This window comes from Protopterus annectens, chromosome 17.part0 (assembly GCF_019279795.1).
Source record: "Protopterus annectens isolate FY-2018-M chromosome 17.part0, PAN1.0, whole genome shotgun sequence".
Classification (NCBI taxonomy): Eukaryota; Metazoa; Chordata; order Ceratodontiformes; family Protopteridae; genus Protopterus; species Protopterus annectens.
The window spans coordinates 675,002,324-675,029,823 of NC_056751.1; the positions used below are offsets into that span (position 1 = coordinate 675,002,324).

Here is a 27,500-nt window from a genome sequence, read left to right on the forward strand (position 1 = left end):
TGTGTGTGTGTGTGTGTGTGTGTGTGTATGCATGTATCTCTCTCTTTCTCTGTCTCTCTCTCTCTGTATGTATATATATATATATATATATATATATATATATATATATATATATATATATGTCAGATGATCGAGTTTTCAGACACTTGAAATTCATATGGAGGAAGCCATCTGAAAACTTGAACATAAAAAAATATATATATATATATATATATATATATATATATATATATATATATATATACTTTCTTTTACATTTAAGCAGGGGAGCAAGTCCCCCCTGCACCACCCATGTGGGGGGCTGCATCCCCAACACCCCCTGAAATTATATATATGAGATCGCACTACAGTGAAGAAAAGGGTACATTTTCCAATTGTCGCTGTATCGCAATCTCCATTCAAAAGCTTTGAGTTTACAAAAACTCGATCATGTGGTCTCGACCATTTGAATTTTGAGTTTTTGAAAACCTGATCAACTGATAGGGATATATATATATATATATATATATATATATATATCTCCATATATATATATATATATATATATATATATATATATATATATATGGGTTCATGTCAAACCAACGACATGCAAAATAACGAAAGTCACTACATCAAAGCGAAACCATCGACAGTTCAAAACATCGACAGTACATTTATACGTAAGTACAGTGCTAACATGGGTCCTGCAAGGGGGAAGTAGTATGGGTACAGTGTCATATCATATCCTTTACTTCCCTTGCAGGACCCATGTTAGCACTGTACTTACGTATAAATGTACTGTCATTTGAATCGTCGATGGTTTCGATAGTGACTTTCGTTATTTTGCATGTCGTTGGTTTGACATGAACCCATATATATATATATATATATATATATATATATATATATATATGAAAATAATTCCCAAGGCAGAAACCTACGTAGCGTCTAAGCACAACTGCTACCACTTCAATATGTGAGTTACCAATGTGGATCCTTCACAAAGTTCCTATTGATGTTATTCCTCCAGGTACACAGCAAAGGCAAAGCAGAAACCAAAACAGGAACCAAGTACTCCAACAGTTCAATGCTTGGAACAAATGAGTAAACTGTAGTATCATAAAACTTGTTCATTTATTAGTTAAAAATGGGCTTTGGGCACTTATCACCGCTTCTTCAGACAAAGACAGCCATACAATAATCCTGGTTTAAATAAACTAAGCATCCAATGACAACTTTCAAAATTCCCTCCAAAATCAACATCACTTCCTGTATCAAAAACCAACAGGAAGTGATGTATCATAAAAACTGACTTTCAAAATTCCCTCCAAAATAAGCATCACTTCCTGTATCAAAGACCAACAGGAAGTGATGTATCATGATAACTGCACTGAACATTGTATTCATGCTAGTATCATTCTCACTTCCTCTATTCAAAAGCCAACAGGAAGTGAGGAAACATAACTACCACACATGCAAACTAATGCATGTTTTTAAGTATATGTAAGAATTTTTATAGACTCATACAATGGTTTGTAATATATTTATTGAATCCATCATACATTAGTTTGCATAAGTATATTTTGTAATTGTTTATACATATATCTATATATTAGTTTTAGTATCTTCAAAGTCTGAATGATATGTATTATTATCATGATGTGGCTTTATTAGCTTTGTTTTGCTTACACAGTTTTTAGCGAATATGCACTGATGATAATATTATAAGTACAATGTTTACTGTGGTAGTTATGTTTCCTCACTTCCTGTTGGCTTTTGAATAGAGGAAGTGAGAATGATACTAGCATGAATACAATGTTCAGTGCAGTTATCATGATACATCACTTCCTGTTGGTCTTTGATACAGGAAGTGATGCTTATTTTGGAGGGAATTTTGAAAGTCAGTTTTCATGATACATCACTTCCTGTTGGTTTTTGATACAGGAAGTGATGTTGATTTTGGAGGGAATTTTGAAAGTTGTCATTGGATGCTTAGTTTATTTAAACCAGGATTATTGTATGGCTGTCTTTGTCTGAAGAAGCGGTGATAAGTCCCGCGAAAGCGCTAACGATTTTTAACTAATAAATGAACAAGTTTTATGATACTACAGTTTACTCATTTGTTCCAAGCATTGAACTGTTGGAGTACTTGGTTCCTGTTTTGGTTTCTGCTTTGCCTTTGCTGTGTACCTGGAGGAATAACATCAATAGGAACTTTGTGAAGGATCCACATTGGTAACTCACATATTGAAGTGGTAGCAGTTGTGCTTAGACGCTACGAAGGTTTCTGGCTCCTTGGGATTTATTTTCATTTTTCATTTCTACATTCACATCTGGGAGTTTGGTGTACTTTGTATATCGTGTTGGGGAACATGGAAGGAGCTGGTGACATCAATGGGGCAATAATTAGTCCAACTACACCCACGAACGTGAGAATGAGACTGAGGAACCTGTTGGATGATACAAACAATCCACTTGTGGGGTTGGTGAATTTAACAGAGGATGATACACACAATAGAGGTATGGAAAATGACTTTGATATTAGAAAATTGAAGAGAGACATAGAGAATGATTTGTATAAGTTTAAAAGGTTAAGGGCGCAACGCTTCCATATGGAAGCCTGTCTTAGTAATGAAGTAGTGCCCAGAGGCCTTCGAATTTTAACCATGCCCACTTATGGCAACATGTACCCCACTTTGCTTGCGAAATGGCAACAAATTAATTTACGAGCAAGTAGGGAGTACATTCAGTTATTAATAGATTTTTTCAGGCCCATGGAGAATGAATTAAGAGACAAGATATTTGAACAACAAGGGAAGTTGATGGAAATATGGTGCCCTGATGAAACTGAAGTGTTTATGCATGAGTTGCTTGATCGTGTATTAAGATATGAGAATAACCTCCTGGCCAATAAACGCAAAAAGCTGTCCAGGGATGCGGTTGATTTTTCCAATAACAATGTATTTGTTTGGCCAAGGACCAATAACAATGGGGCAAGGGCCATAAACAATAGTAATAATTATGGAAGAAATAGAGTGGTTGTGGGTGAACGAAATAACAGTAAAATGGGCACGTCAAATATTGGTTCTCACCAGAATGTTACTCTGAATGAAGCTCCACAGAATCGTACTGGTGGGGCAGTGATAAATGAGGTGCCTGTTTCAACCCAGTTGGAAGGGGGAAGTATAAAGCCACAGGCGATTACTGGTGATACAGCATTATTACCAGAAAACATCACCTCACCGACAGTTGTTGGGTCGGTGTATACTACACCTGATGAGAACTTTGGGGACCATGCCCAGCCTTTAAATGGAAAAGGTGTAATGACTGTAAACTCTTCTACCAGCCTCTCCAGTGTGGTGAGGAGGAAAATACAGTTAGAGAATCAACAACATGTGGATTTTCCTCTGCCCATCAGGGCAGGGAGGAAAAGATTGTTAGATTTGGAAGTCGACAGAGGAGCGAAGAGGAAAGAATCATCAATGAGCAACCAGCAGCGAGTAATACCAAGTTATTGGAACAATCATGTTTAGTTTATAACATCTCTAAACAAGTTTTAAATGAAGCTGAGATAGCAGTCCTTAATAGGGGGTTATCGTTTATCTCCACATCGAATATGGACATCAGTCAAGCTTTAATATCATTGAGGATGTTTACTAGGAGAATTGCACTTAAACTTTCATTTGTACCCCAACACGACAAAACTGATGCATCAACATCAGTTGTTTTCAAAAAGAAAAGTATATTCACTCCCCAACTCCCAGCAAATCTTGAGGTATTTGTGAAAGCAGTGGAAAATAATTTATACAAGGATACTGATATGTTTAACTCGATTCATAGTGGAAATCTCAATAGAAATGAGCGAGATGCAATAAAGGGCCTACGGAACAACAGTAAGATCGTCATACGACCAGCTGACAAGGGAGGCCTGGTAGTGATAATGGACAGTGACTACTATGAAAACAAGATGTTGGAATTATTAGACAATGAGTCGTATGAAGTTATAACTATACAAATGGCACAGAATATGCAAGACAATATAACTCGAAGTCTACATGAATGTAAATGTATGGGCTATATCACTGAAGATCTATACAATTATTTCCTAGTGGAATCGCCCTTAATTCCAATGATAACAGGGTTACCTAAGGTCCATAAGAATCCACATGCACCAGATATGAGACCTGTGGTGGCTGGAGCCGGATGGCTCACCGAACCTGTCTCCATTTATTTAGATCATGAACTCAGAACATTTCTTAATGAACATGATCCAGTGTTAAGAGACACGGAACAATTCTTAAGGGAGTTGTATCTGAGAATGACTGAAATCCCCAATTTTGACAATATTGTGTTTGTAACAATGGACGTTGTATCTTTGTTTACATGCATTCCCAATGAAGAGGGACTTGTATACTTGGGATGGTTTCTTAAAGAGATTATGAAATGTGATGATAAAAGGGCTGACTTGCTCTGCCTATTGATGGAGTTAGTTCTGGAAAATAATATCTTTTTATTCCAGGATGTCTGCTATAGACAAACAAGTGGCGTAGCTATGGGTACCAGTTGTGCCAATAGCTACGCCAACTTGGTAATGGCCACTTTTGAAAAAAAGTTCATAATGGGTGACCCACAAGATATGTGGATGACCTGTTTTTTGTTTGGTGGGGCTCTGTTGCATCATTGTATGAGTTTTATCACAAGGTAAATAATAGCAGTACCTTTCTGAAATTCACCATGAATTATTCACATGATAACATCGATTATTTAGATGTAAATGTGTTCATGGACAAAGGGAGAGTAAATACCAAGGTCCATCGAAAAACATGTTATAAACCTTCATATCTATACAGAGATAGCATGCATAGTCCCCATATATTTAACAACATAGTCAAAGGGCAGGCTATGTGTGTATCAAGACTATCTAGCACAGAACATTTGTTCAATGATGAATTAATGCAGCTAGAGAGAGGTTTAATGGGACGTGGCTATTCTGCACAGGAAATTCATAGGGTATATACAAGGATGAATCAATTAAGGATTGACAGGGCACAGCCATATTTTTCTGGTGCAGCTAGAACAACACAGGATGCAAAACGGAAATGTGAATATGAATCCTTTATAGTTCCATTTGGTCATAATATAGATGTAGTGAAAGAAGCGGTTAGCAGGAACTGGAATATCTTGATTACAGATGAGCGGGTGAGAGATATGGTTGGGGAACAACCAAGGTTCACATATAGTAAACTACAATGCTTGAAACAGATGTTATGCCACAGTCGAGTTCATGATCTCACATTCTCTACTACTTCAATCTCCCTTATGAGGACAAGTAAGTGTGGGACATGCCCCCAATGTGACTCTATTAATGAGTCGCATTATTTTAGACACCCGGACACAGTCAAACTCTGGGAGATTAGAGTCCCCTCTGATTGCAGCAGTAGGAATGTAGTATATGTTGCACATTGTATACAATGTTTCCATTTTTATGTGGGGAAGACGAATAGGTCCCTAAGAGAACGCATTAGGGACCACAGATACTGTCTGAACAGAGGGGATGAATATAGTGCATTGGCAAAACACTCGCTAAGATATGGTTCCTTGCACTCATTTGTATTTCAGGTTCTGCACGTAGAGAAACCATCGGCACGGATGGGGGATTTGATAAATAGGACTGAACAGTGTGAGTTAGCATGGATTTTGAGGCTTGGGGCCCATAGAGGATGGGGATTAAACGAGATAGTATCACTGAAACCCCACCTTAAAGGTAGGAGGGTAAAGTAATAAAAATTTTTTTAGTATAATAGAATTATATGAGTATAGAATATAGAGTACATATGCAAATGTTTTATCAATTACTATTTTTAGCATGTTTTTAAGTATATGTAAGAATTTTATAGACTCATACAATGGTTTGTAATATATTTATTGAATCCATCATACATTAGTTTGCATAAGTATATTTTGTAATTGTTTATACATATATCTATATATTAGTTTTAGTATCTTCAAAGTCTGAATGATATGTATTAGTATCATGATGTGGCTTTATTAGCTTTGTTTTGCTTACACAGTTTTAGCGAATATGCACTGATGATAACATTATAAGTACAATGTTTACTGTGGTAGTTATGTTTCCTCACTTCCTGTTGGCTTTTGAATAGAGGAAGTGAGAATGATACTAGCATGAATACAATGTTCAGTGCAGTTATCATGATACATCACTTCCTGTTGGTCTTTGATACAGGAAGTGATGCTTATTTTGGAGGGAATTTTGAAAGTTGTCATTGGATGCTTAGTTTATTTAAACCAGGATTATTGTATGGCTGTCTTTGTCTGAAGAAGCGGTGATAAGTCCCATGAAAGCCACGATTTTTAACTAATAAATGAACAAGTTTTATGATACTACAGTTTACTCATTTGTTCCAAGCATTGAACTGTTGGAGTACTTGGTTCCTGTTTTGGTTTCTGCTTTGCCTTTGCTGTGTACCTGGAGGAATAACATCAATAGGAACTTTGTGAAGGATCCACATTGGTAACTCACATATTGAAGTGGTAGCAGTTGTGCTTAGACGCTACGAAGGTTTCTGGCTCCTTGGGATTTATTTTCATTTTTCATTTCTACATTCACATCTGGGAGTTTGGTGTACTATATATATATATATATATATATATATATATATATATATATATATACACACACATATATATATATATATATATATATATACATACACACACACACACACACATATATATATATATATATATATATATATATATATATATATATATACACACACACACATATGGGTTTACTTCACATCACTCAAAACCCATTAGATTGACTTTCATTTCACCGAGACCAAATCACCTAATTTTCAAAATACTGAAAACTCATTTGACTGAATCTCATTTCTCTGAATTGTTAGCCATAGACATGATGTGGGTTTCCATTCACCCGTGACTTGTTTGTGATAAAAAGAATTTCTGTAACTTAGAGTGCTGACTTTCAGAAAACAGATAGTCATGTAGAAAGTAGTGTTGTAGTGTTTTTAAATATGGGCATGTCTCTACATTTTTATGGGAAGTATCTAAAATAATATGACGGATGTCTTTTGTGCTCTCAGCAGTAGTGTATATATATATATATATATATATATATATATATATATATATATATATAAATATATTGCAAGCTTCTTCAGATTTTCTTAGTTTTAAAGTCTTCCCTGCTGATACTACATAAACAGTGATGCTCTTTACTCAGAAAATGGAGTGTTAAGAGTGTTAGAAGCTGTTCTCTGATCTGATCTTGTCTTATCGCAGCAGTACAATGGTCAGATGATACACACACGTGGACAAACAAATGCACATATATAGAATACACACACACACACACACACACACACACACACACACACACACACACACACACACACACACACACACACACACACACACACACACACACACACAAAATAATTTGACAAAAGTACTATGTAATTACATAACCCCCCACATATTATAAACATTTTAAACTATACACAGTGATACTTACAAGTGCAATAAATAACTGTTTCCAAAAGAGAATATATAACCAAGATATGTGGGGGGGTTTCACCCCCCCCACCAATGTGGGGGGCTTTACTAGGAAACACAGGATGTGGTTTAATGCATTCTGCAAAATGACTTCTCTTGAGAGGGTTGTGGAACAGAACCTAGCAGAAAGTCCTTTTTTCCACAATTTATTTTTTATATCACTTTTATTTTATTTGGTCCACAGATAGATGCTGTAGAATGGATTATGTGGCCCATGTATTGCTGAAGCTAATCTAAGATGAGATTTTCATTGCAAAAATATAGTGTCATCTTCTTTTTCTGTTATTCCAGTTACATCAGTGTATAAAGCACATTCAATGCTCAGTGTACAGGTCTGTCTTCAATGCCTCCTAGATTGCCTCACATCGCTGTCATGTTTATTACTGTCTCGTACTTAAAGACGTAAAGTCATTTACCATCCCAGTTGCTTATCAGAAATAAACGTTGGAGTATGCTTTCCTCATAAGCAGCAAATAAACAAATGCATAAACAGACTTTATTGAAAATGTTATTTACTGTAGCAATGGAATGGCATCTTGCCATAACTTACTAATCAAGTGTTTATAGCACCTATACTGATTTAGTGGTAAAAATAATAATTTAAAAATAAAAAGTGTACTTAGAAATCATTTCAGAAAAAAAAGTACAAATCTAATTTCAGAATATCCTCATATGCCTTCCAAGGAATGAATGTTCAGATATCTTATTAGTGAAAATATGAAGTCTAACTATAAGGAGTATTTAACAGGTATGCTGATGTTTTTAGCAAACTAGTGCTGAAGTTTTCTTTCTAGAATAAGCATTCAGCATTGCACATCTGAATTTCCATGCTAACTGTTCACGTTTTGTTTCTGCTAATCTCTCCATACTCTATTTCCTTTCTCAATACTCATGAGAGGTGATTATGCCACAAATGAACGCATGATACACAGATTAAAAGAGCTACTTACTTCTTGTAACCTAGCGACTGGGCAATGTCTGTGGATCGTGCTCCCCTCCTTCCCATCTGGCAGTAAAAAACGATATTGTCTTCTAGCTTGGGTTTGTTTATTTTGTACTTCTGCTTAAAGTCCGCATCATCTCGTTTTAATGCAGCTTCTATTTCATCCACTGAATAAAATAAAAAGACGTGCAAAGCAACACAGCATTAGAAAATTTGCATCAGGTAGCTAACTGAAAATTACTTGGCTATCTTTGACTTTTAAGACCATTTAACAGTTATAAAGGACCACGCCCAAAATTTATTTACATGAGCTGAAGGTTCCTAAACAGCAGGCTTTTTCTGTTCATATCTGCAGTATATTAAAAGTTTTCTTCAGAACACCCAGTCCATAAAGTCCGTTGAACACTTCAAGAAAAAAGAAAAGGTAAACTGAAATAGTATTTCTACAATGAACTTGTATGCAAGAGCCACATCTGTCAAATAATGGGTTGGGGGCTGGCATAATTGGTAAGTCATTTACCTGACAGACAAGATACAGGGTTTGATTCTTACCTTAGGAAATCGGCTAGGCATAAAATGGCCTGCAAAGACATTTAGCCTAACACTTACTTACGAACCAATGAAGCTAAAGTAAAAAATAAAAGGATATACACAAAGGCTGATAAAAGAATTAAATGAGACTGGCCCAGTTGTCATAATGAAATAAAGCCATGCTACAAGATTATAAATGGTTTATCTTTAAGCTGTATTCATCTATTTTGTACTTCAAAATCCATGAAAATATCCTAATTCATATGTCAAGGCACAATGCAACAAGCACAAATATATTTAGCATACAAATAACAAATCCAACAATAAGCAATGATTTTCCACAGCTATGCCCATGTAGTCCTTTCATAATTTTTAGTCTTAGGTACACCTTTCTTTTTTTCTCTGAATAGTAAGGAAAATATGCTCACTCAATATCTGTATTTTTTAACTGCTACATCCTCTCATCTTTCTTCCTGTTTTTTTTTCATTCGAGTCTGTGCCATTTTGACTGCATTGTATTACATACGTGCAATTCCTACATACAGTGGTTTAGGAATGTACTATCTGGGTATATATATATATATATATATATATATATATATATATATATATATATATATATATATATATATATATACATACATATATATATATATATGTATATATATATATATATATATATATATATATATATATATATATATATATATATATATATATATATATATATATATATATATATATATATATATACTATTCATAAAGAAAAAGTCTCTGAGTTTAACACTGAAAAGTATACGTAGTCTGTATTTATATACTGTTGTTTTACTGTCAATATATGCGCAGGACAACTATACATCAAATGCCAACAATATCAACCTGTGTGTAAAAAAGTAGACAAGGAAGCTGTATGGAAACAGGAAAAAAAGATTTGCTTTGATTAAAATGGAAGGGCAGATGGTTGTGTAAGTAAAATATTATGAAAATGAAAGAAGTTTTGGAAACACAGTTATGACTAAGCTTATACAGTGTGGTTTAGGGGTGCAGTCAAGTAACTTTAATGAATAGAATATTATGATTTTTGAGACAATAATGGGAAGGTTACAGCGAAATAAGTGTAGCTAATCTACTGCAACCATCAATAAACACTGAATTTATTTCAGGGAACTATTTTTACTTATTAGATCTATTTATCAGATAAACCCAGCCACTGGGGATGCACAAGCTAGTGCATTTGTTTGTGCCGGTCCAAGCCCGGATAAATGGGGAGGGTTGCGTCAGGAAGGGCATCCGGTGTAACATTTGGCCAAATCATTCATGTGGACACCAGTAAATATTTACATACTGGATCGGTTGAGGCCCGAGTTAACAACGACCACCACAAGTACTGTTAGCCAACAGGGTGCTGGCGGAAATTGGGCTACTGTTGGCCGAAGGAAGAGAGGAGGGGGAAGTCATGGCCGAAGGCAGGAAGAGAGGAGAAAGGTTAGGACTGTGGTAGTCAGGCTTGGAACTTTGAATGTTGGCAGTATGACTGGTATAGGGCGAGAGCTAGCTGATATGATGGACAGAAGAAAGGTTGGTGTATTGTGTGTGCAAGAGACCAGATGGAAGGGGAGTAAGGCTAGTTGTATCGGATGTGGGTTCAAATTGTTTTATCATGGTGCGAATGGGAGAAGAAATGGCATAGGAGTTATCCTGAAGGAGCAGTATGCTAAGAGTGTTTTGGAGGTGAAAAGAGTGTCAGATAGAGTGATGTTTATGAAGCTGGAAACTGATGGTGTAATGATGAATGTTGTTAGTGCATATGCTCCACAAGTTGGGTATGCGATGGATGAGAAAGAAAAATTTTGGAGTGAGTTGGATGACGTGGTGATGACTGTACCCAAGGGTGAGAGAGTAGTGATTAGAGCAGATTTCAATGGGCATGTTGGTGAAGGGAACAGAGGGGATGAGGAAGTGATGGGTAGGTATGGTGTTAAACAAAGGAATGCATAAGGTCAGATGGTAGTGGATTTTGCGAAAAGGATGGACATGGCTGTGGTGAATACTTATTCTAACAAGAGGGAGGAGCATAGGGTGACATACAAGAGTGGAGGAAGATGCACACAGGTGTCTCTGCTCGACAGTGGCACAGGGAAATAACTTTCTTGGGTGACATAAGCCATGGAACCTTGCTGGCTAGGTTTACATAGGCCCTTGGGCCGATAGCCTAGTACCTACCTATGAACCTATGTAGGAGGGCCAGTTTGAAGGATATTGGAGACTGTAAAGTAGTGACCGGGGGAAAGTGTAGTTAGGCAGCACAGGATGGTGGTTTGTAAGATGACGTTAGTGATCAAGAAGAGGAGGAGGAGTGTGAGGGCAGCACCAAGGATCAAATGGTGGAAATTGAAAAAGGATAATTGTGAGGTGGAGTTCAGGGAAGAGTTAAGACAGGCACTGGATGGCAGTGAAGAGTTACCAAATAGCTGGGTAACTACAGTAGAGCTAGTAAGGGAGATGGCTAGAAAGGTGCTTGGTATGACATCTGGACAGAGGAAGGATGACAAGGAGACATGGTGGTGGAATGAGGAAGTACAGGAGAGTATACAGAGAAAGAGGTTGGCAAAGAAGAAGTGGGATTGTCAGAGAAATGAAGAAAGTAGACAGGAGTATAAGTAAATGAGGTGCATGGCAAAGAGAGAGGTGGTGAAGGCTAAGGCTAAGGCATATGAATAGTTGTATGATATGTTGGACACTAAGGAGGGAGAAAAGGACCTGTACTGATTGGCTGGACAGAGGGACTGATCTAGGAAAGATGTGCAGCAGGTAAGGGTGATAAAGGATAAAGAGGGAAACATACTCACAAGCAAGGAGAGTGTGTTGAGCAGATGGGAAGAGTACTTTGAGGGGTTGATGAATGAAGAGAATGAGAGGGAGAGAAGGTGGGATGATGTGGGGATAGTGAATCATGAAGTGCAATGGATTAGCAAGGAGGAAGTAAGGATAGCTATGAAGAGGATGAAGAATGGAAAGGCTGTTGGTCCATATGACATACTTGTGGAAGCATGGAGGTGTTTAGGTGAAATGGCAGTGGAGTTTTTAACCAGATTGTTTAATGAAATTTTGGAAAGTGAGAGGATGCCTGTGGAATGGAGAAAAAGTGTTTTGGTACCAGTTTTTAAGAATAAGGGTGATGTGCAGAGCTGTAGTAACTACAGAGGGATTAAACTGATCAGTCACAGCATGAAGTTATGGGAAAGAGTAGTGGAAGCTAGATTAAGAAGGGACGTGATGATTAGTGATCAGCAGAATGGTTTCATGCCAGGAAAGAGCACTACAGATGTGATGTTTGCTCTGAGAGTGTTGATGGAGAAGTACAGAGAAGGTCAGAAGGAGTTGCATTGTGTCTTTGTGGATTTAGATAAAGCATAAGACAGGGTGCCTAGAGAGGAGTTGTGGTATTGTATGAGGAAGACCGGAGTGTCAGAGAAGTATGTAAGAGTGGTACAGGATATGTACAAGGGTGGTGTGACAGCGGTGAGGTCTGCAGTGGGAGTGACGGATGCGTTTAAGGTTGAGTTGGGATTACATTAAGGATCAGCTCTGAGCCCTTTCTTATTTGCAATGGTGATGGACAGGTTGACAGACAAGATCAGACAGGAGTCCCCGTGGTCTATGATGTTTGCAGATGACATTGTGATCTGTAGTGGAAGTAGGGAACAGGTGAAGGAGACCCTGGAGAGGTGGAGATAATCTCTAGAGAGAAGAGGAATGAAGGTCAGCAGGACTAAGACAGAATATATGTTTGTGAATGAGAGGGAGGATAGAGGAATGTTGAGGATGCAGAGAGTAGAGGTGGCGAAGGTGGATGAGTTTAAGTACTTGGGATCAACAGTTCAGATTAATGGTGAGTATGGAAGAGATGTGAAGAAGAGAGTACAGGCAAGATGGAGTGGGTGGAGAAGAGTGTCAGGAGTGATTTGTGACAGATGAGTACCAGTAAGAGTGAAAGGGAAGGTCTACAAGAGGGTAATGAGACCAGCTATGTTATATGGGTTGGAGACAGTGGCATTGACAAAAAGGCAGGAGTTAGAGCTGGATGTGGCAGAGTTAAAGATGTTAAGATTTGCAGTGGGTGTGATGAGGGTGGACAGGATTAGGAAAAAGTATATTAGAGGGTCAGCCCAGGTTGGAAGGTTTGGAGACAAAGCCAGAGTGGCAAGACTAAATTTTTTTTGGACATGTGCTAAGGAACGATGCTGAGTATATTGGGAAAAAGATGCTAAGGATGAAGCTACCAGGTAACAGGAAAAGAGGAAGGCCTAAGATAAGGTTTATGAATGTGGTGAAAGAGGATATGCAGGTGGTTGGTGTGACAGAGCAAGATGCAGAGGACAGGAAGAAATGGAAACAGATGATCCGCTGTGGCGACCCCTAACGGGAACAGCCAAAAGAAAATGCTGAGATTTATTTATCAAATAACTTATATAAAATAGCTGCATAAGAAAAAGGAACAATGTTAAGCAATTTTCATACAGTATAAGCAAGCAAGTTATTGGTAATATAAAATACTGTCTTACAGATGGCTTAAAGTAATGATGAAATGTTGAAATGAGTGAACACAGACTCCTTTTGGAAAATTAATGATGCAGTTTTTATATTTTACTGAATGTGAACATATCTGAAATAAGAGTGTGTTACTGAGATCACTTATGTAACAAGGGAAATCCATGTTTTTTTTTTTAATGCCCCAATCTGGGTGGCGCAGTGGTACAGCAGTTAATGTTGTTGTCTCACAGCAAGGGGTTGTCTGGTTCAGTTCTCAGCTGGGGTGCCTTCTGTGTGGAGTCTGTATGTCCTTCTTGTGTTCATGTGGGTTTCTTCCAGGTACTCTGACTTACTACCACACTCCAAAGATATGCATCTGGAGTGCTTCTCCCCAGGCCTCTGCTGAAAAATAGGCTCTGTCATAGTTGGACTTTCCCAGTCAATAAATGTTAAATAAATAAATCTCAACCCTCAGTCACTTCCTAACTCATTCATTCTCCCACTGACTTGGTGTTAACATATTACCAGCTGGAATAAGAGCTGTGTTCAGGTGAGAAATCATCCATAGGCTGCTCGTATTTTTAATTTTGCCCTACTTACACTTTCACTTCATGCCTGATGTACAATGACATCCATGCAGCAAATGGATAATCTCAGTGTGTTCCCCAATTATCTGTTGGAAGCCTAAGGTCCTCATTATTTTCTGCGGCCTATATGCCTTGTTAGGATTTATTTCCCTCTCCTTAGGAATGACACATTGGAAAAATGCTGTATTTCCTTCATTGCTACCTTTACTCGTTTACTACATTTGCTGCAGGTTCTTTTGTCACACTTGGGAAGTGCCTGAAAATGGTTCAAATAGATCAGACGTCTATCCAGTTAACAAATTAAACTAAAATAAATAAAATCTTCTGAATAGGCATTATGCATACCAGAATCAAGGAAAAACAGTGACCTACCAATAGCCTTAGCTATATGGGTTTTATCCTGCCAAGGATATAACAGCTGACCAGCTTCTAAAGCTTCAGGGCACCTTCCACATGCCCACACTGTCAGGCAGCTCATGCTGCGCTGACTAAAAGAAATGTTTGTGTGTGAAGCCCTTCAGAACTTTCCTGCCAACAGAGAGCAAGGGAGGCTGAGCCCTGAAAGGACAAAGCTAGGAATAACAAAAAATAAAAGCCACACCAAAAACAAAGGGGAGGGGTGGAAAGAGGGCGTGGCTACTACAGCAATGATCATTCATACATCTCCTGTTATGTTAAGTTTGCTTACACAATTTTACTATATTCTTCATACCAATCACTGATGCAGTAACTTTAGCTAACTACATTTAGGGAGGTGGAAGAAGAGAAGCCCTGGAGACTTGAGAAATGGTCCTATTAAAGCCTGACCTGACCCTAGAGAAGGAAGCAAGCTTACAGTGCTTTGTGAAATTAAGTACAGTGGACCAAGGAGCAGTTTCTAGAATACTTCTAGAATCCAACTGTTTCCAAAAAGCCATAGTTGAAGCTAAAGCCCTGGCAGAGTGGTCCTTGATATTCCTGGAATAGTTTTGCTTTGGTGAGTATAGCCAAGGGTGATATCATTAGACAACCATTTGGAATTAGTCTGTTTTGACACATGTTGCCCTTTCTTCTTATCTTCACAAGAAATGAACAATTGATCCAAAGATCTGAATGATTTAGTTCTGTCAGGATAGTACCTGAGTAGTCTGTGGGCATCCTAGGTATAGAGTATCCTTTCTCCTTCATCTTTAGGTTCTAGAAAGAAAATGGGAGATGGATAGCTTGGCTTAAGGTAAACTTGGATAACACTTTAGACATAAAAGAGGGATTCATTTTCAAAGAAACCCTGTCCTTGTGGAAAATGAAATAGGCTTGACTCACCATAACAGCTTGTAACTCAGATATCCTAATTGCAGAGGTCAGAGCAGTCAGAAAAACTATTTTCCACATTAAGAACCTCAAGTCAGCCAGGTTAGCTGGTTCAAATGGGGCAATTGTTTTTTAACACAAAATTAAGACCCCAAGGAGGGACCAATCATTTTCTTGAGACCTCTTATGCAAAACTCCTTTCACAAATATTTTGGCATGAGACTGCATGGTAAGACAAGGATCTACATGCAGACATGCTGAAATGACTGATAACTGAACCTTGATACAGGAGTAAAAAATGCCATAGGATAGTGACAACTAGCCCTGAATGGGTGCGGGTTATGCTGTTGGGACCAATTACAAAACATTTTCCATTTGCTATTCCATGATTTTATAGTAGCAGGTTTTCTTGTCACCATAAGTACCTGCTGCACATCCTCAGTAAACAGGGGCCTAAAAGGAATTAACATCATTCAGACAGTCAACTGAAGTTGATTAATGTTGAGGTGTATCAAACACTTCCTGCTGTTGTGTGAGTAGATCAAATCTGTGAGGAAGCACCTGATTATTTCCAAAAGATGGGAGCACCATGGCTGCCTGGGTCAGAATGGAGTTACCATATTCATCTTGGAGGATTTCTTCTAAATCTTCAGAAGTACCCTGGATATTAGTGGAAAGGGTGGAAAAGCATACAGAAATATTCCTGTCCAAGGAAAATAAAAGGCATCTGTCTTTTCTTGCTTTGAATGCTGGAACAGAATCTTACCAGTTGATTGTTCAGAGAGGAGGCAAAGAGGTCTGCTTGAGGAAATCCAAACAGATGGATCGAATCTTGGAAGAACCCCTAATCTAGTTTCCATTAATGAGGGTCTGCCCTAGTTGTGATCAGCTTGTCTGGCACACTGTTATGTGCTGATAGAATGTAGGAATCCTGCAGAGTGAGATTGTGCTGTGAAGCTATATCCCAAGATAGCATGACTAGTCTGAAAAGGGGATATGACCTGGTTCCCCCTTGCCTGCCAATGTGCCACATGATGTCAATCAGGGCAAGCATCTCTTTTATATTTATGTAGTTTCATCTGGCCTGTGTGTCCCACACTCCGTGCACTTTTATTCTTCTTGAAACTGCTCTTCAAGCAAAGTCTGAGGCGGCTGTGGTGACTGACTGCTTTGGAACAAAGAGGGAGAAGGGCAGACCTGGATTTAAGAATATCTGTTCACTCCACTAAATGATTTCTCTTTTGACAAAACCCCAGTACTAGAATTTGAAAAGATAGCGGCTGTTGGTGCTGTGACCAAAGAGATTTCAGATACCAGTGTATAGCTCGTATGTGGAGTCTTGCTATGGGTATCATGAGAATCATAGACACCAGGAGACCCAAAATCCTGAGGTATTATCTCGCAGTGACTGAAGTCTGAATAGAAAACCTTAGAAATTAGATCTAGATACAAATCTACTGTTTCCTGTGGAAGAAAAGCTCTTTGAACTGAGGTTGTGTAGTTGACATCCCAGGAACACAATCCCTGTGTGGCTGAGTCAAGAAAGACTTTTGAATGTTCTCTGGAATCCCAGCTTGTGTAAGAGGCTTCTCACCCAAGAGAGAGAGACATTCCTGAGACTTTGAAAAGACTCTGCAAAGATATGCAAGTCATCTAAATAGGGCAAAATGTGGATACCTTGTAGCCTGCAATGAGCTATAACTGGAAGTAGATGCTTTGTGAATACTTTTGGTGCAGTGGATAGTCCAAAGGGTAAGGCAGAGAACAGATGATGTGATTCAGACACAAAACCTTACAAAATGTCTGAAGTCTGATGAATAGGGATGCGATGGTTAGTATACTTTAATCTAGTGTTACCAGGAAACTTGAGAGAGAAAGAAGTGGTAATAGTTTGTGAAGTGACATAATTTTGAATGTGGGCACTATCACAAACAGATTTATGAAAGAATGATCCAGAAATGGTCTCAATGTATTTTTTTCTTTGGAACCAGGAACATCCTTGAATAAAAAACCCTTCCCCACCACTGGCTCTATCATTCCTTGGAACAGCATGTGTTGAAGAGGAAACAACATAGCATGATCAGAAGGATGAGGAATGACCCCATAGAAAGGAAGAATTTCCTGCCATCACCATCTGTAACATTAATGAAGATTTTCAGAATACATTTGTCTGAATCTATCTGCTGCCAAAGAGAAAAATGGAGATTCAGACTTTCTAGAAGAAAAAAAAAAAGATGCCAGGGGGGAGGGGTCACAAGGTCTCTTGAATATTCATTCAGACTTTTTGGACTGTCATTGTTTTTGGGAGGTTCGAGGCTTCTTTTTGGAACCCCCTTGATATTTTTTTTCATAAACGTCTTTTTACCTGCATTTTGTTAAAACTGTTTATTCTGCTTTCTGCCCAAATTGGATGAAGAACTAGAAAATCCCTTGGAAAATTTGGAAAAGGAGGGCTAAACAATTTTAAAGTTTCCCTGTATCAGCTTGCTCCTTTCATGACACATTTTGATCACCTCCGCAGTAGAGGGGCCGGACACTGAATCTCCATCCAAGGATGAATTTAAAATCTCATTTTTAACATCATCTTGGAAGTTCTGTGAATGCAGCCATGCAAAATCTCCTTAAGGCAGTACCAGCGGCCCTGGAAGAAGTACCAACAGAGTCATACATATATTATAAACAAAGAGTAGTGATCTGTGGAACAGAAGAAACTAAGTTATTTAAAGCAGATTATTTTCTCACAAGAAGAATCTGGAGATAAAACATTCCTCATACATTCACAGTTTGTCAGAACAATATGAGACTGACAATTCAAAATTCTGAAAATCAAAGTTCCAGAAGTATACACGTATTCACCATACCTATCAATAAGTTTACCGTCCTTATCAGAAAGCGTAGTACTGGCATTGACTAAGTGCTTAGCAGCAGAGGGGATCGACATGAGCCATATCTGCTGAGTCTGGTTTGGAAATGGTGTACACAAATTTAAAAGAGAAGCTTTATACATCCTATCTGCCTTTTTTAGGGGTAGCTGGCTGACTATCACGAAAATTGCAGGCAATAAGACACACATACTCTAAAGCACACAGCACAGGAGGAATCACTGTAGGTTCTGGAAAATCCTTCTTTAACAACTCATGGCATTTTCTATGCGACTGAGAAACCTCAGAGTTCTCTCACCGAAAATACTGGCACATTTTGGCTATAGTCTTAGAGAATGAGAAACTGTAACAGGGAAACTCAGAAACGGATCTCTCTTCTGAGTCCGAATCAGAAATCTGAGGGGGAAAACTGTATCCATCTCTGCAACTTCCTGTCCAGATTCTGAATCTTGAATTTCATCAGATAAAGAAGCATTTCTCTTTCTTTTGCCAGAAACTATTTTACAAGAAGTATCAATAGCCTGAACTAAACCTTGAGCCAAACCCAGTAAACTACTGTTATCCAAATAAATTTGAGAAGGAGTAGATACATGCCTGGTTTTCTGTTTCCTTTCTAACGGGATGAAAAGGGCCAGCTTTTTTACGAATTGCAGTAGTAGCCTCCCCAGGGATGGGTGCAGCATTCTGACACAGCAGGGAAACCTTACCTGTTCCCTCTCCCAGAACCAACAAAAGTAGCTCCCCCTTACCTAGTAAGGGGACCCCAACAGCTACAGAAGTTACGGATAACCCCTGGTCTATAGTAGCTGTAGGTGCTACAGTAGAGGGTTCTGGGCTAAAAGATGAGTGGTCTGAGATACAACACATGCCCACAGCAGTTACCCACCTGTGGCTGAGGCAAATTGCTAGTCTGCTGCTGTGGCAAAGCCTGTTTGCTTAATAGTTTAGTTTTTGTGGCTGAAAGGAGGCCCAACCATGGGACTGGCAGTCTGTTCCATGGTTATGCCAAAACTGGTGGCTCTTTCTCAGGGAAGACAAACAGTAATTATGGTAAACACTATCAGTCTACAAAAGTTCATTTTTTGACTGAAAAAAGGCAGTAAAAGGCACTTTAAAATGCTATGCCAGCCCCCCCCAAATTAAAATAAACACAATTTCTCAACAGGAAAAAATGTTTTCAGCTACTTTATACCACTTTTAAACTGACAAGACAAATGAGTGCTCTGTTTTAAAGTACATTACAGTCTCGTGACAGTCAGTTAAAAGACAAAACTCCTAGCTTTAAAATAGCATTCCTGAAGAGGAAAGTGGTAAAACTACAATATAAATAAAAAAACTGAAGTTTTTTTCCCCCAAAGGTCACTTATCTGCCTAGCAAAGGAACAGCACAAGACAATTGTCAATAGTTGAAAGCCTCAGAGGACCGTATCCTTTGGCAGCAGTAAAGCTCTGAAGGAAAAACAGTATGCACCTCTTATCTGGGTCTGTCTAAGGCAATCAACACCATTCCAGACTCGGGTATCATAGATAAACAAACTCTCCCAGCTAAATGTCAATCCCTTTGAAACTCATTGGATAGCAAATTGGCTCAGAAATAGAACCCAGAAATTTAGGGTGGGCATCTATACCTTCCCCAAAAGGCCTGTAACTAGTGGTGTACCCCAGGGTTTAGTCCTTGGGTCACTCTTTTTGGCATTTACTTCTCAAACATCAAAGCCGATGTTAAGGGTCTGTGGCTATCCAAGTTTGCAGATGACTAAAAACTTGGTGCTATTATAAACTCCCCGGTAAACACCAAGATCCTCTGAGACAGTTTATCCCAAATGGATTTCAAAACCATAAACTAAAACTAAATGCCAAAAAATTTGAAATTATACCTTTTGACAAGCAGTGCTCCCCTTGCAATTCATGAATTGACAACACAACCCTGAAAATTGATCCCGTAGTTACGGATCTGAGAACCTGTGTTGACAATGAACCATCTTTTGATGACCAAGCATCCACTCTTGTAAAGAAGTCTTAGGTTCATAGGTTCATAGGTAGGTACTAGGCTATCAGCCCAAGGGCCAAAGTAAGCCTAGCCAGCAGTGTAATGGCTTTCGCCACCCATGTAGTGTTAAATTCCTGCCCCTCTATCGAGCAGAGCCCCAGACATGTTCCCGGGGTGAATTTCCTATCACCCATCCACTTATCGCATTTTTTCTTGAAGAGTGCTAATGATGATCTCTGCTTGATGTAGATGGGAATTTTGTTCCAGAGCATGGGAAGTCTCTGGGACAAGAATCTATCCCTCCAGCTTGTTCTATTTATAGTTGTGGTTAGGTTTAGGTCCCTAGAGCATGTAGCTCAGGGAGATTGGGATTTCTTTAAGTGGAGCATGTCCATCAATTCCGGGTTTCACATAGCTTTGTATGTCAGACAGAGGTCTCCTTGGAGTAAGTGGTATGCGATCAAGTAGAGTTGGAGTTTCCCGAGCCTGTCAGCATAGGGCAAGTGTTTGAGGCCAGCAATCCTCTTGGTGAGGTACTTTTGGGGCCTCTTCAGTTGTTTTAGGTGTCTTTTGAGGTACATCCCAAATGGGGCATTGTATTCAATGAGCGGTCTGATAAGTGATGAGTAGAGGGGGATGATGACTTTCTTTTTTCTTGATGCGAACCCTTTTGTGACTAGGTGGGCTACGTAGAAAGATTTTTCTGACCACTGTGACAATGTGGTTATCAAAGGAGAGGTTACTATCCACTTGGGTCCCAAGGTCTCTTATCACACTTTCTGTGTTAAGTGAACTTCCCCCATTTGGTAATTCATGGGTACTGTGTTTTTACCAAAGGGGATAACAATGCACTTTTTGGCATTTTAGCTTGAGGCCATGATTTTGGCACCAGGTGTCTGCACAGCTTATACCGTAAGGTCCATATCCAGGGATGTAATTGTACTGTGCATTCATTAGACTGATCATTGAGTACAATGCCATTTTAGTAGGAATCTGTCCAAATACTTGTCACAGCTGGAAAGTCCACAATGCTTTTACTCTAAACAAATCAAGGTCCTAAATTATCTAAACTCCGCATATTGTCTCAGAGCCCTGTCCCTCTTCTTAGTGTCATACAAGCTACTGAGAAGCAACCTCTACCTTATGTTTGGAGCTTCAGCAGATCACTTTTACACATTCACAATTACAATAGTATCTTAAATACCTGCTGAAGAGATCTCAGTCTAAAATAAATATAACATGTTGGAGTTATAGGTTTGTATCCTGGAGAATAATGATTATGTTTAACTCTCTTCCACTCTACGTAAAGCAAAGTACTTCTCTACTATATTCAAATGCAATTTGGACAAATGGATGGGTATAACAAATTCATCCCTATGTTAGCATTTCTGTCCCTCATGGATAGGGGAAACATATAAATGTTATGAACATACCCTGGTTTGTAGAAGTGTAGTTAGGGTAGGGAGAAGGGGGCAGCTGCCCTGGGTGCAAGTTTTTAGGGGGGTATGATCGACAGATCCATTTTTTTTTAATTTACACTCCTCACATGTCCTCTATGGGACAGTATAACATGAGGATGCTAGGACCTGGTGCTCCTCCTTTGAGAAGGAAGGAGCACCATATCAGAGCAGGGCCTCTTTTTTTTGTTTGTAGGGCATTAGGATGTGAGTGTGTAAGGAAGGTGGGAGCACCAGAGCAGACAAAAGACTTTTTTCTTTCTTTTTTTGTCTTATATTAGAATGTGAGGTGTAGGACTTTGGGACCTGGTGCTTTTCCTTACAGAGTTAATCCCTGGGAGTCATAAAGGCTATCACTAAGTCTACACTTTCTGCAAGAACATCTCTACCACATTGCCTGTGTTGTTTACTCACTCAGGACAGCTACACTAAGTGTGCACTTCATGTAGAGTTACTGGTAACCTTTATGAATCCCAGTCAACATGTCAGTAGAAACTCTGGACCAGACTACTGACCACACCCATTTCCATAACATGATCACCAATCATTATCACTTTCAAAGAAGAACGACAGACCAGATCACTGACTACAAAGCAATGGATTATTGAAGGCAGTAAATACTACATAGTGACAGAAATAATTGTACTGCACAACCCCTGGTCAAAGAAACTGCTGAAATACTAACCAATATATTATTCCAAAATGAATAAGGTTACTGAGATGTTACCCTGAGTACCTAAGAGGTTTTACCTTAGACACTAAGTCCAGGATAGGGGTAAATTGCATTTTTTTTGGTGAATAAATAAAATAAATGCTTCTAATATTAATATTAAAATACATTATTGTTAGAAGATATACATTGTTTATATTATGAATCAGCACTTTATAATAGTATTGTGGAAAAATGAAACATTCATACTGAGACAATAAGTAAATGGGGCTCCAAGGCTACCAAAGCAATAATATGATATATGTATCTGAAAAGTACTATGAAGCATGCATTATGAATTACCTTTACTCATATGTATTAATTCAGATAAAAAAATGTAAAAGGTTAGGAATGATATATATATATATATATATATATATATATATATATATATATATATATACACATATATACACACACATATATATATATATATATATATATATATATATATACATATACACACACACACACACACACACACACACACACACACACACACACACACACACACACACATATATATGCCTATATGTATATGGATCCCCTTCATTTGATCAAAATTTCAAAACATCGAACCTCTGATCATTGAAGACCAGAAGATCGAAATTTTGAAATCTCAAACCTTGTGAATGGAGATCGCCATACAGTGCAGAATGGGAACTTTCCCGTTCTCTTCACAGTAGTGTGATCTCAGAATTGGTATATTTAAGTAGCAGGGGGTGTGGGGGGCACAGCCCCCCTGCAAAAATGTGAAATAAGAAGTTTTCACGTTTTAGATTTTTTTAAGAGGTCCGTTATTTCAAAACTTCGATATTTTGGTCTTCGATGATTAGAGGTTTGATGTTTTGAAATTTCAAGCAAATGAAGGGGATCCATATATATATATATATATATATATATATATATATATATATATATATATATATATATACTGGGGAGTTTATAATGGCACCAAGACTTTAGTCATCTGCAAACTTGGGCAGCCACAGACGCTTAAAATACTTGATTTGCTTTTTAGTGCTACTTTAGTATCTTTCATTCTGTGGCCTTTTGGAGTTCTGAAATTGCAGTAATGCTATCTAAACCTCTGAAACATTTTTATCACCTTTTCTTAAAAACACAGTCTGTTTTGTCTTCTTTTTATTTGTGTTTGCATCACACAGTTTCTGTAACGGCACTTGTTATGAGTTTTCGTTTTTCTTGTCTTTTACCCTGACATCTGTTTATTGGCTTGTCAGCTCTTTAAGCACTCTCATACAATATGAAAATTAGTCTTTAAGGTACAATTATCTTGCTAAAGGCAAGTATGTTTGTGACATGGTGGTTGTGTATACTATGAACCAGTATGTGTGTTTGTAATTTATACTTGATAAATATACTATTCCCCATTGAAAAGCTTCTCTCTATCTGCATTTGTGAGTAATATATTCTATACCACTCTTTCCTTATGCTGCGGTGAGGCCTATGTCCTGACACCCCCCCTCCCCACAAGTTCATTCACAATAATATTTTACTTGAACGTGGCTGTAGCAAAAGTACTCCTTCACTGTGATACATCTGGCATATTTAGCTAGGATGGTCTGATTACCATTTCCTGTCTCAGACATGACCCTCACTATAAATTCTGTTTTCTGTTGATTAAATATTTTCTATTACACAAACAGCTATTCCTCTTCTTCCTCTTTTAGCGTCCATGCATTTCCTGCCAATTATGTGCCCTGGAATTATTAAGCTTATTTATTAACTTTTCATGTATAGCCACAGTAGTACAGCGGTAGTGCTGTTGCCTCACAGCAAGGAGTCTGCATGTCCTCCCTGTGGTCGAGTGGCCTCTGAAAGATATGCGTGAATGGGCGTGCCTTCTCTGAAGGTTGGGCATTGGGCTGGCAACTCGGCACCATAAAAAAAAATCTACTGCCAATCATTAGCAGACCGGAGTTCTGCTGTGGCGACCCCTAACCAGGAAAAAGCTGAAAAAACAAACATTTATTAACTTTTCATGATCTATAGACATCTGGAAAAAGAAAGACAATGAAAAGATTTCCAACAGAGTTTGATCACTTATAGAAATATAACGAAATTTACAACTAACACTTATGAACTTTTCCTCAAGAAGGTGTTGCATATACAATGCATCCTTACAATATGTAAAAGAAAGGCCAAAGTGTTCCTAACAGCTGTATTTTCTACACACAAGGTGCAGATCAAAATTGCTTTAAACCATAGTCCCCTTCTCTTTGGTAAAAACTTTTCTGACATAAAAACTGATATAATGGGACTATGGGCTAGCCTTGTTTGTTGATGATTACTAACTTGGATGTTTATCAAATTCTATTCCAATAATCAAATTCTCCAGCAAGGACTAGACTAAACACATTCATGTTGTGTTAATAATCATGTTGTGTTAATAATCATGGACTTACCCTCAATGTCAAGAAATGCATTTTAGTTTCCTTTGGTAAATTCAGCATCACTACCATTGAGCATATAAATAACATTCCACTTACATTTGATACAGTAATCATAGATTCGGGTGCCTATGCTAATAACAGACTCTCTTTTGACCACCATGACTCTGTGGTGGATAAAAAAAAAACACTCAACCTTGCATAATTTATCTTTTGAAGTCCCTCCTCAAGGTTCAAATAAGTTATAGACATGTATTTAGCCCATAATTGAAAATGACATGCAACTTGCAAGGCATATAAGTCAACTCGAGAGCTTTCAATGTTCTCATTAATAGATTTCAGTTCTCAATATCCTTATTTACTCTGATAGCCTAAATGCTCTATTCATCTACTAGGTGTCATACAGGCTCCTGAGAGGTCATCTCAGCTTAGCATTCCCTGCTATAAATGACCTAGCAGCCACTGAAATCCTTCACTCAAATTGATCCAGTGGTAATGTAGCAGTGCTGTGCACTTCAGGGACATAAACCTAAATCACCACATCATGAGCACCAAATTGCATGTCAGGTACCTCATCCAGGTGTTTTCTCATTTCTGCAACAGGCTGTACTTGCATATTAAGCACAGCACTTCTGTAGCAACCTGGAAAAATAGTCCAGATGACTGTGTTGATGATTACAAATTTTCATCTGGGATAGATGGAGAAAACAAGCTACTGGGGTGCATTGTTAGTTTCCCACCAGTACTGGGTGATGGGGCTGAGCTTCTCAGTTACGTCCTTGGGTGAATGCTTAGTAGGAAGCAGTGAGCTTGAGAACCTATGAATGGTTAGCATCAGAGAATAAGAATAATTACAAATCCTTTGTTATCTACCTCAGGAAGTTGCAAAAGTTGCACCTAACATTGCTCTGTACACATTTAACCTGCCACTACTTACTGTGATCCATAAATATACTGGTAAACAAATTCAGTGCTTTACTCCCAAGAAATCTACACCAAACCCACATATATCTAAGGATATCAAATCCTCACATCATCACAAAAGAACACTTGCTAAATGTACTTTCCATAACAAAAAATACAACATCCATGGGACCTGGTAATATAACAGGCTGCCTTCTAAACTGCACTAAACAAATTCAAGTTGTGTTAGTCATGGGCTTACCTTTTTGCATCGTGTCCCAGTTAAAATGAACAGGTGATTCTGCTCTAGTAGTTTCCAGCTTAAACCACTGCACTTTGTTCTGACTTCACTTGTTTACCTGAGCTTATCCAATGTCTTTGTCCATCAGGTTTAGTGCACAGCAGTTGTGATGCCTCTTCATAAGGGGTGTCCCCAACACAGACACCCCCCGGGAATTAAAGACTCATCAGTCTGATGAGCCCAATCTGCAAGGCCATTCAACGGGTTATAACACATCTGATACATCATGATATAAAAAAAATCTCAGAAGACTATGCAATGGGTTATAGCATGACTCATAAGCCATGATATAAAAAAATCTTATAAGGTCATGCAGTGGGTTATAACATGCCTGATAAACTACGATTTAACAAATCTTATGAGAATTTACCCCCCCCAGCAGTTTGACTTTGTTAAGGGTAGAGTCTCTTTAATGAGTCTGGCAAATTTCTTTGAGTGGGTAAATCTAGTTGCGGGCAGTTGTTATGATGTCCAGATGGCATACCTTGACCGCACCATAGCATTTGATACTACAGTGAAGTCCAACATCATGAATTAACTAAATGCACCCAAAGTCATTCCCTGTGTAGTTAGATGGATAGCCAATTAGTTGGGGAACAAAACTCACATTGTGAGGGTGACAGGCACAGCTGAAGACATCATGAAAGTACCCAGTAGGGTACTCTAGGGTTCCATGCTAGGACCTTTGGTATTTGGGTCTCTGATCGCCAAATCAAAAATCAGAAGTATGGTTAACCGAGTTTGCTGACACTTGTAAACTAGGTATTATTTTTGGATTCCCTTATGATATGCAGGAGATACAACCTTCGCTCTAGATGATTGTCACTGCTGAAGTCACCCCCTGACCCCATGTGAAAAAATGGGAAAAGAGACTGTGGAGGGATGGATGCAAAAGCTACAAAGTGAGCTTATACATGATTGTCTGTAATTCTGTGTCACGTGAAACGTTTTACTGTAGCTTCTGATGTAATCTGTCATCAAGGAAAACAGCAGGCAAAGAGATAAGAGCATACCTCTCAGCCTCTTAGAGCAAGAAATCTGGACAACGTCTAAAACAATGGGGTACAAAGGCCCAGAAAATGGGGATAGATTTTAAATACTACCCTTATAAACTTGGAAAGATGACAGAATAACAGGATTTGTGTTAGTATGCATTTTCTTTATTTTTTTCAAAAACATTTTTATTTTGTTTTCATTATAAAGTATGCATTTTCTGAAGGACATGCAGAATGAAACTTATACCATTACTTAGTGACATTTGCCAGAAAACCACAAATTTTATGAGGAAAAAAACAGAAATATGAGGCAAAAATATGGACATTCTGTGAAAATCTGGACTGTTGAGAGCTATGGGTAGGAGACAGGGGGGAGTCTGGCTGAAG

At 38.3% G+C, this 27,500-nt stretch overlaps 1 protein-coding gene across 1 annotated transcript in view; it reads right to left on the reverse strand.

The window, feature by feature from the left end:
• The window catches only part of TSTD1 (thiosulfate sulfurtransferase like domain containing 1), a 189,956-nt gene that overhangs the window by 28,886 nt on the left and 133,570 nt on the right, over positions 1–27,500 (reverse strand). The window contains exon 3 of the mRNA XM_044059500.1: positions 8,532–8,691. Coding sequence (XP_043915435.1) covers positions 8,532–8,691 — 160 coding nt within the window. The remainder of the gene's footprint in view (positions 1–8,531; positions 8,692–27,500) is intronic.